At 59.4% G+C, this 11,597-nt stretch overlaps 1 protein-coding gene across 1 annotated transcript; it reads left to right on the top strand.

The window, feature by feature from the left end:
- Positions 1-3,934: 3,934 nt before the first annotated feature.
- Positions 3,935-8,985, top strand: AQP8 (aquaporin 8). Its single transcript, XM_085075333.1, has 5 exons — positions 3,935-4,158; positions 6,012-6,138; positions 6,696-6,910; positions 8,110-8,244; positions 8,571-8,985. Exons 1-5 carry the CDS (start codon positions 3,935-3,937, stop codon positions 8,611-8,613), a joined length of 744 nt encoding a protein of 247 aa, XP_084931459.1. The 3' UTR covers positions 8,614-8,985.
- The last annotated feature ends 2,612 nt before the right edge of the window (positions 8,986-11,597 follow it).

The following is an 11,597-nucleotide window of genomic DNA, read 5'->3' as shown; positions in this document are numbered from 1 at the left end:
AGGATCAAAGGAGTTGGGATCCCTGGAGCTCGTGGGGGAAGGATGGGTGGGCAGCCCAGTGCTCAGGGTGGTGCTGAATGATAAATAAATCTCTCCCCTCTCTCCAGGGAATATTAGGATGTGCAGGGTGGGAAGCTGCTGGCTCCAGAGGTTTCCCAGGCAGGAGAGGTGACCTCTGCCTCCTGCTGCTGCTTCCTGGGGGATGTGTGACTGCTGTTGGCCAGGGCTCCCTGATCTGCCCTGGATCTCTGCCTCTCCTGCTCCAGCTCAGCCTTTTCCTTTGGTGCTGATGGGGTGACAGAATTCATCCCTAGGAGTCAAAGAAGGGTTTAGATTGGAAGGAGCCTTTAAAGCCCATCCAGTGCCACCCCTGTCCTGGCAGGGACACCTTCCACCATCCCAGGCTGCTCCAAGCAGGCTTCATCCTCCTTGGATGGTTATTTTCCTCCCTCAAACCCAAGTCTGTGCATGCAGAGCTGACACAAATCCATCCCTGCTCTCCAGCAGGCAACACTCAGTCCCCATTAGGGATCCCTGGAAATTTCCATCTGCACTGAGGCACCAAGGAAGGAAAACTCTTACACAACGTGGGCTCTGCAGAGGGGCAGAGGTCACCCCAGCTGTGCCACAGCTACGAGCTCCAAGACATTCTGCAAGTTCTCTTTCAGCCCCAGTTGTGTAATCCTAGGGACTCTCAGTCTCCAAGACAAATATAGGAAGATAAGGCAGTGTCAGAGGAGCTGCTTTGCTTCTTTATGGCTCTTTAAAAGAGCTGACCCCGATGATGGATTTGCTGGGGTCTTTCCTTGCAGCACCAGAATGCTTTGTAAGAAGTTTTTTACAAATATCCAGTTGGAATTCTGCTCTTTAAAATGGACCAGCATTGATTCACAGAGAGCACCTGAAGCTTTACAAGAGCATGGAGTGACAGGACAAAGGGGAATGGCTTCAAACTGACAGAGAGGAGATTTAGATTAGATTTTAGGAACAGATTCTTCTGTGAGAAGAATCTTCCCTTGGCACAGATGGGCTTTAAGGTCCCTTCCAACCCAAACCTGGAATTCTGTGAGTGTTAACAGCATTTGATGATGTTCTTTAGCATCTGATTAAGTGTTTTTTGGGGTTTGGTGGTTTGGGTTTAGAATCCAGAATGGTTTGGGTTGGAAGGAACCTAAAAGATCATCCAACCCTCAAACCTGCTCTTCTCCCCAGACCCTCATTTGGTTTGTATGGAAAAGCAAATGAAAGGTGGCAGATCTGCACAATGAAACAAGGAGAAACAGAATGAAACACAGGCTGGATAAACAGGGATATTCTGGCTTTCCTGCCTGGGTAGATGGGTGTGGGAAATGTTCTCAGTGATTCCTAAAGAGGATTTTTGGAAGCTGTGGCTTGTTTGGTGCCACCTCTTCCTGTACTAATCGCCACAGTTGCTATTGTCACTTATTTAACAACTCGGTGCAAACCCAAACAAGGACAGAAATAAGTGTCTGCTGGTATGAACAGATTTATCCCTTCTCATCCCCACGCCTTTTCCCACGGGCAGTTTCCGTGTATCTCATCGAGCAAACCTTAGTGCCAAGGATTCCATCTCCTGTCAGGGGCAAAGGCTGCTCACAGCAGAGCTCTTGGCTTTGCAACTCCCTGCCACTTCTGAGCACGAGAGGTGCTGAGGCTGGAGCTCCCACCAAAGGGAAACTCATCCTTCACTCATTTCTTTTGTCCAGTTACGGGTCTGTGCTCAGCAATAATTAATTCCTTTGTTGCCTGAATGTGGAGCATTTCCTCTGGAAGGCTCAGGCAAACATCCCCACTCCCTCCAGCATGGTAAATGTTTAAAAGCCAAGGACAGGGGGTTAATCCTGGCGTTTGGGCTGTGACCTTGCCGTGCTCTGAAGCCACCACTCTGTTGGGGACACGGTGTGGACATGGTGGCACTGCCCTTGGCAGCCTTCCTGTGCCAGGAATGTGGCAGCAGCACCCTGGGTTGGCCACTGGCCACCTTTTCCCTGGCCAAGGGGGTATCCTGGTGCTCCTGGGATTTGCCCATGGTGCTGGGGATGTGGGATTTGGGATTTGGGATCTGGGAGAGCTCAGCTCCTGTCAGCGCCTGTGCAGCACCGTGGGAGCTGCTGGAAGGAAGGACCAGCTGAATTCTGGATATGTGTTACATTAATCTCTCATCACAAGTACCCCCAAAATAAATGAAATCTGGATTCCTTCTGCCCAAGTTAGAATTCTCCCCAAAGGAGCACTCGGCTGGCCGTGCTGGGTGGTGACAGATGGATCCCATGGTCCTGCTGGGAGCTGGCTCCAGGAAATGGTGCTGGGGGCTGGCTGGATTGAATCAGGATTTCCCTGCTCTACAGGTCCACTCAGGGAGTTCATGAGAACCCCAAAGAGCAGGCAAACCCAGCTGTCACTCTCCAAACCCCAGTGATTTCTATAAGCTGATGCCAAGACCTCTTGGCTGTAGGAACCAAGTTCTTGGGAGGGGAAATGGGTTGATGAGGCTCATTTCGAGGTGCTGGGCTGGGATTCTCCTGCCTGACCTCTGTCTGTGGTGTGGCCACAGGGACAGGCAAGTGGAAATTTCCTTCCCATCCCCAGTGCCTTGTGACAACATCATAAACCACGGCGGCGTTCTTTACCCTGCTTGCGAGGGAGAAAAGTCCCCAGGAACCCCAATCCTTGAGCACCACAAACAGGAGCTGCAGGAGGTTTGCTCAAGGCTGCATCCCTGCAGGGCTGGGCTGATCCCTGCCTGGGCTGTGGGCACATTGCTGCTGCTCCAGGGGGCTGGGATGACCTGGGCAGTGCCCATCACTGGCGTTGTGTTGCATGAATTCCTCGTAATAAACCATCCAAAGATCAGTTAGATCTGCATTCCTGCAGCCTGAGTTAGAATCCCTCCCAGTGGAACCCTGGTTGTGCTGGGAGCTGTGGGTTGGAGATGCTGTACTGGGGGTTCCCCCTTGTTCCCTCTGCCCTGGCTGGATGTGGCATTGCAGGCAGTGATCCCTGCTGGCATGAGGAGGATTTGGGGAGGGTTTAATCAATGTTTGATCAATGCAGCTTTTGGAGTGGCTGGTGGGTCCCTTGGCCCCCTCACCCACACCTTCATTTGAGGGATATGAACCCCCAGCTTTGGGAGCTCTGGGCTGGATGTGGGCTGAGGTTTAGAGAACTTTGACTGATGCTCTTCACACACAGCATGGGGAGCCCTGGCACAGGGTGCCCAGAGGAGCTGTGGCTGCCCCTGGATCCCTGGCAGTGCCCAAGGCCAGGCTGGATGGGGCTTGGAGTAATCTGGAGCAGTGGAAGGTGTCCCTGCCAGGGCAGAGGTGGCACTGGGTGATCCAGTTTCTTGCAGGTCCCTTCCCAGCTGAGCTCAGCTCAGACAGGCACAGAGGACCCTGGCTGAGCACAGGTGCCACACTGCTGGTGTAGCATGGCAGTCACACGTCCTGAATCTTGGCAGAACCCCTAAAACTACACCATCGACAGCAAGAGCAATGCAAGGAAAAACCCCAAGCCTTGAAGCAAGGCTTGGCAGTGATAACGAGCTTTGATATCCCTGGGGGTTGGCCCAGCAGCTTTTATGGCCCCTTTTTTTTCTTAGCAATGCAAATCCAATCTGTATTTAGAGCCTCCCATCCACTGCCTCGTCAAACAGTGCAGGGGGACCTGCAGCCTGCTGGGGTCCTTGTCCTGCACCGAGAGCCCTGGGTGAGAGCTGTCCATCCCAGCTCTGCCCTGCAGCATCCTTTAGCCGTGCCCAGCTGGCCTGGTGGCTCCCTGTGCCCTGCTGTGCCCTGCTGAGCCCTGCTGTGCCCTGCTGTGCCCTGCTGTGCCCTGCTGAGCCCTGCTGAGCCCTGCTGTGCCCTGCTGTGCCCTGCAGCCCATGGCCAGTGCCTGGCACGCTGCCCACGCCATGCAGGACGTGCTGGACATGGAGGTGAAGCCCAAGCCCTGCCGGCAGCACTGGTACGAGCGGCACGTGCAGCCCTGCCTGGCCGAGCTGCTGGGCACTGCCCTCTTCATCTTCACGGGCTGCCTGGCCGTGCTGGAGGACTCGGGGGGCACGGGGCGCCTGCAGCCCGCCCTTGCCCACGGGCTGGCCCTGGCTGTCACCATCGCCGTCCTGGGGGACATCAGGTAAGGGACAGCGAGGAGCCCTGGGGCAGGGGAGATGCTCGTGGGTCCCTCTGGCTGCCTTCAGGCTCTTCCCTGCCCTAATCCTGGTGCCTGCAGCACCTCTGCCTTGCCATGGAGCCCCTGGATGGCAGGGTGGCTGACTGGGGATGGTGGTGGCATCAGTGGTGGCATCTTTGGTGACACTCATAGCACACTTGGGGGTGTTCACCTGGCTTTGGATTGCAATGTTTCAATTTTTAGCCCCTCTTAGTAAAAATGATGAAAGCTGAAACAGCAACATTCTCTCTGGGAGTTGGAACTAGGAGATATTTAACAGCCCTTCCAACCCAAACCATTCTATGATTTTATGATTCTCTTGGAAGCTGAGATGATTCCTTTTGCAAGGATGTCTGAGCAAAACATTTTGACCCAACTGTGATCCTCCTCTAGGTATTTCAGGTGAAAAAAAAAAAAGTGGTTTCAATTACTCAAAAGCAATGTTTAGATGAATCTGCTCATTGAATAAGATGTTTGTTGCTGAGATACAGATTTATCCCCAGGGAAGAAGCTGGAAAAATCCCTAGGGAGTTTCATTCCCTTCCCTTGTGTTGGCTCTGCACAGCCCAAGGATAGGATTGCTCCAGACTGTCCTGACCAGGATCACAGGGAAAACCCTGCAGTCCAGAGCAACCTGACTGATAATTGATCAGTGCCTGATTAGGAGGGAAAACGCCTCAGGGTGAGGTTTGTGCAGTGGGGACTCCTGGCAGAGCTGCCCAGACCCCACTGCACCCCAAAGCCTGCCATGGGGAAAGCAGGGGAGCAGGGCTGGGGAGCTTTGTGGTGAGGGGCTGCAGAGGGGTCCTGGGGGATCCCCTTTTGCTCTGAAACCAGGAGGAGCTGGATCAGGATCACGGGGGGATGTTTTAGCCTGAAGTCAGGTTCACACAGAATCCCAGAGTGATTTGGGTTGGAATGCAGCTTAAAGCCCACCCAGTGCCACCCCAGCCATGGCAGGGACACCTTCCACTGCCCCAGGCTGCTCCAAGCCCTGTCCAGCCTGGCCTTGGACACTGCCAGGGATCCAGGGGCAGCCACAGCTTCTCGGGGCACCTCTGGGCACTCCCCACCCTCCCGGGGAAGAGCTGTGTCCAGCAGAGGAGTCAGCTCAGGATGACTTCCCCAGCCAGCTCCTCCCTCAGCCCCAGCTCTCTCCCTTCCCGGGGTGTCCACGCTGGAGCCACCACTGTCCAGCCGAGGCATCATCCCTGAGCAGCACAGCTTCCTGCTCTCCTGCTGGGGCTGAACTGCAGCTGAGCAGGAAGATGTGCTTATCGTTCCCAGACTCTCTGACTCATCCCTTCATCAGCAATTATCAGGCTGATCAGTTATGAAACCTGCTCATTAACCTGTGTCTCATGGTAATCGGTTGTAATTAGAGGGTCTCTGAGTCTGTCTTGCTCGTGATTTTCGAGGTGAAGGAGTTGGGAGTGGTGCTGAGGGCTCAGCCCCACAGCCCTGCTCTGCTGGTCCCTGCCTCGCTGGGGGTCTGGTGTCCTGTCCAACCTCCTCAGTGCATTCCTGCAGCTCTGCCAGACCCCTTCACCCCACCTGCCCCGGCAGTGCTGCAGCAGTTCCTGCAAACACCGGGGGGCTGCAGCTCCCCAAATCCTGTCCCTCAAACCGCCCCTGCCAGCGCTGCAGGGAGTCCAGACTGATGCTGTGGAGCAGTGACTGCAGGAAGAGCAAACAGCTGGGTTCTGCTCCTCTGGAGCTTGGAAGGACTGGAGAAACATTCGTGGGCAGCCGTGGGGAGCCCCGGGAGGGAACCCCGAGCTGGGGTGAACCCCACTGATGCTCCTCTCTCCTCGCAGCGGAGGTCACTTCAACCCCGCCGTGTCCCTGGCCGTGTGGCTGCTCGGGGGGCTCAGCACGACCATGCTCGTCCCTTACTGGCTGTCCCAGCTCTGCGGAGGGGTGATCGGAGCCGGCCTGGCAAAGGTATGGGCACGGGGGGTCTGTCCATCCCGGGCTGGGCACAGGGGCTCCCCCTGCTCTGCCAGAGCTGGCCTGCTGTCCCCAGCCCTCTGCAGGCTCTGCGGCCAGCCTGAGGGCAAAGCTGCTCTCCGGAGCTTTGCTGTGCCACGCTGAGGCACCGGAGAGTGTCTGAGACACAGAGAGTGTGTGGTAGCCCTGCAGCACCCCAGCCCTGTGCCCCGAGGGCCGCTCGGGGCTGGTGCTGCCCATCCCAGTGTCCTGGCACGGCTGGCACTGAGTGCTTTGGCCACCACACCCCCCTGGGCACCAGGGCAGGCTCATCCCGCCGGGAGCAGGCTCGCTATAACCTGGATAACCCGGCTCGTTATCCCGGGAGATGCCGAGAGCCTCCCGTAATGAGTCTGTGCTTGCCAGGCGCTCGGGGCTGAGCTTTCCTCCCGCCGGAACTGAGTTTAGCTCCTCTTTAACCCTCCCGCCGCCCACGCTGCCCCGGCGGTGAGCCCATCTGCTGGCACAGGGCACCGTCTGCAGCGCGGTGGCACCGACGGCTGTCCCCGCAGGCTGTGGCGCCGAGCGAGCGCTTCGGGAACGCCAGCGGAGGAGCGTTGGGTGGCATCGCGGCTGATGAGCAGATCCCTGCTGTCCTCGTGGGGGAGATTGTCATGAGCTCCTTCCTGCTGCTGGTGGTGTGCATGGGAGCCATCAACGGCAGGACCAGGACCGCGCTGGCCCCGCTCTGCATCGGCCTCACCGTCACTGCCGACATCCTGGCGGGGTGAGCTCCTGACCTCTCTGTCCTGTGCGGCGGAAAATGCCACTCAGTGCCATCCCTCCAGGGGCTGCTGTCACCAGCAGGGGCTCAGGATGGGACCATGGGCTGTGGGATGGAGCTGGAGCTCCGAGCTGGGGCAGCTCTGAGCATCCAAAATCAGGGCTGCCCCAATCCCACCCCGGCCAGCCAACCTGCGCCAGGGGACAGTGACCGTCCTGGGTGGGATGGGATGGGAGGGGATGGGATTGGATCAATGGGATGGGATCAATGGGATGGGACCTGCCCTCCTGCAGCTCAGCACAGGCCCTGCTGCCCAGAGACACTGAGGCAAGCCGAGCACACCAGGAAGGCCATCAAATGAGCCCAGTGGGTGCTCCGGCAGTTTTGGGAGAGCTAGCAGGCTGGCAGCAGCAGCAGCCTCGGCTCAGCCCGCAGCAGCAGCAGGCTCAGCTCATCCCGGCTCGTGGCACCGCAGCCAGCAGAGCCAGCCCAGCACCGCCCGAGCGATAACCCCAGCGCTGCCCGGCCGTGTTTGCCGTAGGAAGCCCTGAGCAAACAGGAGGGGTTGTGTCCCTCGTGTCCCCGCGGCTGCTGGAAGCGCTGCCAGGCTCAGCCCAGCTCCGGTGCCACCGTGCCGGGATAATGAGCACACGCAATTAGCGATGTTAACGGAGTGTTGGGTTGAGGCAGCGCCCACCCCCTCCGGCAGGACCCCGGGCTGTGCTCACACACAGCACAAACCCTCCGCAAATATTTACCCCTTCAACCGCTAATTGCTCCTGTCCCTCCTGCCCTGCTCCTGTGTGTGACCCGTGTGACTTCTCTGTGCAAGCCTGGCTCCTGCTGTGCCCCAAAACAACTCAGCCCTGGTGCTTCCACCCCAGCCTGGGTTTTCCCCAGGAAATGCCAACCTGTGAGTGAAGGTCGGTGCTGGTGAGCTGCTGTTGGGGCTGCAGAGCAACCGCTGGGCTCTGGGCTGCCGAGGAAAACCATCCTCAGCCCTAAGCAGCCGTGCGGGGATGTGGGCCAAGGTGGTCCAAGCCAAGGTGGTCCAAGCCCAGTGCCCACCAGAGCCCTGGAAGGAGCCCGGGAAGAGGATGCTGCTGCCCCCAGGCCGCTCAGTGCCCTGTCCCAGCAGAGAGGGGATGGCTGCTGCTGCCCTGTCCCTCTGCGGTGACACAGCTGCTCTGCTCTCCCTGCAGGGGCGGCGTGTCCGGAGCCTGCATGAACCCAGCTCGAGCCTTCGGGCCAGCTCTGGTGGCTAACTACTGGGACTACCACTGGGTGTACTGGGTGGGGCCCATGGTGGCTGCCCTGCTCGTCGGGGTGCTGGTGAGGTAGGTGACAGCCGCGGTGACACGGGGAGGGGACCTGCTGGTGACACTCCCTGCGCTGCTGCTCTCCCCCATCGGGCAAGGCTCCGAGCAGATGCTTTTCCAGGGAGCTGTCCAGGGGCTGGAGAATCCTTTCCTTTCTCCTTCCCACGAACACAGGATGACAGCAAAGATCCAACCTGTGTCCAAATGAGCGTTTGCTTCATCCTTGTCTTGTGTGACAAATCAGCCTCAGGCTGCTGCTGGGCCCGTGCTGTCCCCATGTCCTTGCATCCTTGCCATGGCAGAAACGCTGACCCTGAGTTTCTGTCTCTTTTCCCTCCCCGCAGGCTCCTGATGGGTGACCAGAGCACACGCCTGCTCCTGAAGTGACACCAGGCACAGGGCTCCGTCCTGGGCAGGGGGTGCAGCCCAGCCCAGCCAGGGTGGAGCCTCCTGCCCCTCCTCCTGCCCCTGCTCCTGCCCCTCCTCCTGGCCCTGCTCCTTCCTCTTCATCCTGCCCTTCTCGGCATCTCACAGCACCCCTGGGCCAGGATGGAAGCCTCCCGGCCGCACCGTGTCCCCAGGGCTCTGCCAGCCCCTGCCACGGCACAGCTCCCCGGGAGCATCCTCTGGCCAGCACGGTGCCCGTGGTGCCCCAGGCTCCTCTGGCACTGCCTGTGCACAGTGTCTGAGCCCCAGAGCTGTGCCAGGGAGCTCTGTGCCCTCGGGGTGGGCACCACTGCCCCCCACTCCAATTCCAACCGGCTGGGATGATGCCAAGCAGCTCCTGCCCCACGGATGCTGCACAGAGGGTGACAGGAGAAGGGAGCTTTGGGGACAGACCCGTCTCTGTCCCCTCCGGGCATCAGGAGGAGCCGGGGGCGGGTGGGGGTGAGGCCCTCAGCCAGGTGCCAGGGTGGCTCATCCCTCCCTGCCGGAGGAGCAGCGCCGCGGGCCGGGGCGGAGAGGGGCTGCCTGGCACAGGGGGCTGAGGGGAGCTGCCTGGCACAGGGGGCTGAGGGGAGCTGCCTGGCACAGGGGATGCTGCCAGCGGCAGGAGGAGCAGCGGAAGGGAGGATGGAGCTGTGTGGGCAGCGGAGAGGAGCCAGCGCAGCAGCTGTGCGTCAGCCGGGCATCCTTCCCCTCCGGCAGCGCTGCCCTGACTCATCCCGCGGCCCCCAGACCTCCCCTGGGGCACCCATGGGCACGGGGGGCTGGACTGGCACACGGGTGTCACCGAGACAGTCCCAGACTGAACCCCTCGTGTTCCCCGGCTTAAATCGCCCCGAATTTAGCACATTTTTCACTTGGGCAGCGCCTGTTGCTTTCCCAGCCGCGCTCAGCGTGGCTCAGAGGTGCCCCTGGGGCAGAGCTGCGCTGGCAGAGCTGTGCCCCAGCCGGGCTGCCCACCCTGCCCGCTCCAGGGCACCGGCAATGGCGCTGGAAGGCAGGAGTGGGACAGAGCTGCAGAGCGAGCTCACAGCACCTTCCCCGGGCAGCAGCTCCGTGCTCTCCGGGCTGTTCCTCCCTCCGGCTGCCCCGGGTAAGGCAGATGCTTCCTCCCTCCCTCGGCTGGTGCCTCTCGCCGTTGCTGTGACAGGGCAGTTCCCAGCTGTCCCCGGGGGACTGGCAGGGCACTGCCAATGTCACCTCTCTATTTTGGGCTTGTTTTCTGCTTTCCCATGCCGGGAGGTGACCGCACAGGGGCACAGACACGCACAGAGATGTGCTTTTAGAGGAGGACGATGCCGTGCGGAGGCTGGAGTGAGGGAATGCCGGGCATGGAGCATCCCTGGCCCGGGCTGGGGCCGAGGGGATACCTGCCCCCCTCCACGGGCAGCTGCCGGGGCACGGCGGGCTGCAGGTCGGCAGGGAACCCTGCAGCTGCTCATTCAGCAAGGACAATGGTGCAACCCCCAGAAGGAGACAAATAGCATGAAGATGTCACCGGGACGGTTGTCATGGCAACGCCACAAAAAGTGCCGAACCAAACATGGAGCAGAATGGCTCTTTCCTCCCCAAAGGGAGCCTGCGGGGAGCGGTGCGAGCTGTGCTGTGGGGAGCCCAGGATGTCCCCAGCCCTGCTCCGGACAGCTCTCGGCCGCAGCGGGGCTGAGCCCCGGGCTGTGCTGAGCTCCCACCTTCCCTTTCCAGAGGATGCTCAGCCCCGCAGGAAACGCGCTTGGCTGCGGCTGCCTCTGCACCGAGCAGCCTCCTGCACCCGGATCCTCCTGCATCCCAAATCCTTCCTGCACCCCACATCCTTCCTGCACCCCGGATCCTCCTGCATCCCAAATCCTTCCTGCACCCCACATCCTTCCTGCACCCCAGATCCATCCTGCATCCCACATCCTGCACCCGGATACACCCTGCATCGCACATCCATCCTGCAGCCCAAATCCTTCCTCCATCCCGGATCCATCCTCCATCCCAGATCCATCCCACACCCCATCTCCACTCTGCAGCCCGGTTTCAAGGCACCTCTTCCAGCAGGACAGGCGAGGAGAGCCCAGCAGGTCCCCCACTGCCCGCAGTCCCCAGGCGCAGGGGACAGGAGGAGGGACAGCCTGTGCACAGCCTCGTGTGCTGATGTGTTGGGCACATTCATCCTCAATGTCTCAGGGTGACTTTTGACAAAGCATCTGCAACACCACGTTGTTTTTCCTCGACTATTATTAAAGCGCTTGATTTATGCTAATTAAATACCAATTAACTTCCGAGCACTTAATGTGTTTTAAGGACATAAAATACATCTCATTCCCATTCAATTAAATTTGCATCAGGCCTGGACATGGCTCTGCACCGTGTTTTTATCAGCACATGGATCTGCTGGGATGTTGCCTGGTGTTTTCCAGGTTCTCGGCGCCTGTTGGGATGGAAATGGCTCCTGTAGGGCTGGAGATCAGCTCGGGGGTAGGGTGGGTGCAGAGTCCTCATGCCATGGGCAGTAAGGGCTGGTCACTGCTGACGTGAGGGGCTGGCGAGGTGACAACACTCACCCCTGCCCGATGGGAAGCTGGGATGAGCTCAGAGATGCCAAAGGCTGCCCAGGCATCAGGCACGTGCAAGGTGCCACCAGCTGTGCCTGGTGCCAGCACTTTGGGGACACAGGGAGAAACACCAGCGGGTTGCAGAACGACGCCCAGCTCCTCCCTGTGCCTGCTGCTCACCAGCCCTCCCCCGCAGTCTGGGAAAGGATCAGCTCCCAGTTTTCCCGTCCAAATCCTCCCCTCAGCGGGATTGGAGGGGTCTGGCAGTGTGCTCCCCAAAATTATTAAAATATGAAAATAGCATCTCCCCAGGCAGAGGCAGCACACTGAGAGGTGCCAGGAGCGTGGCTGCTGGGGGTGGGATGGATGAATGCTTTCAGGAGG

Source organism: Lichenostomus cassidix, chromosome 14, assembly GCF_008360975.1.
Source record: "Lichenostomus cassidix isolate B80296 chromosome 14, HeHo_3.0, whole genome shotgun sequence".
In the NCBI taxonomy this organism is placed as follows: Eukaryota; Metazoa; Chordata; class Aves; order Passeriformes; family Meliphagidae; genus Lichenostomus; species Lichenostomus cassidix.
This window is presented reverse-complemented; position numbering and strand designations above follow the sequence as displayed.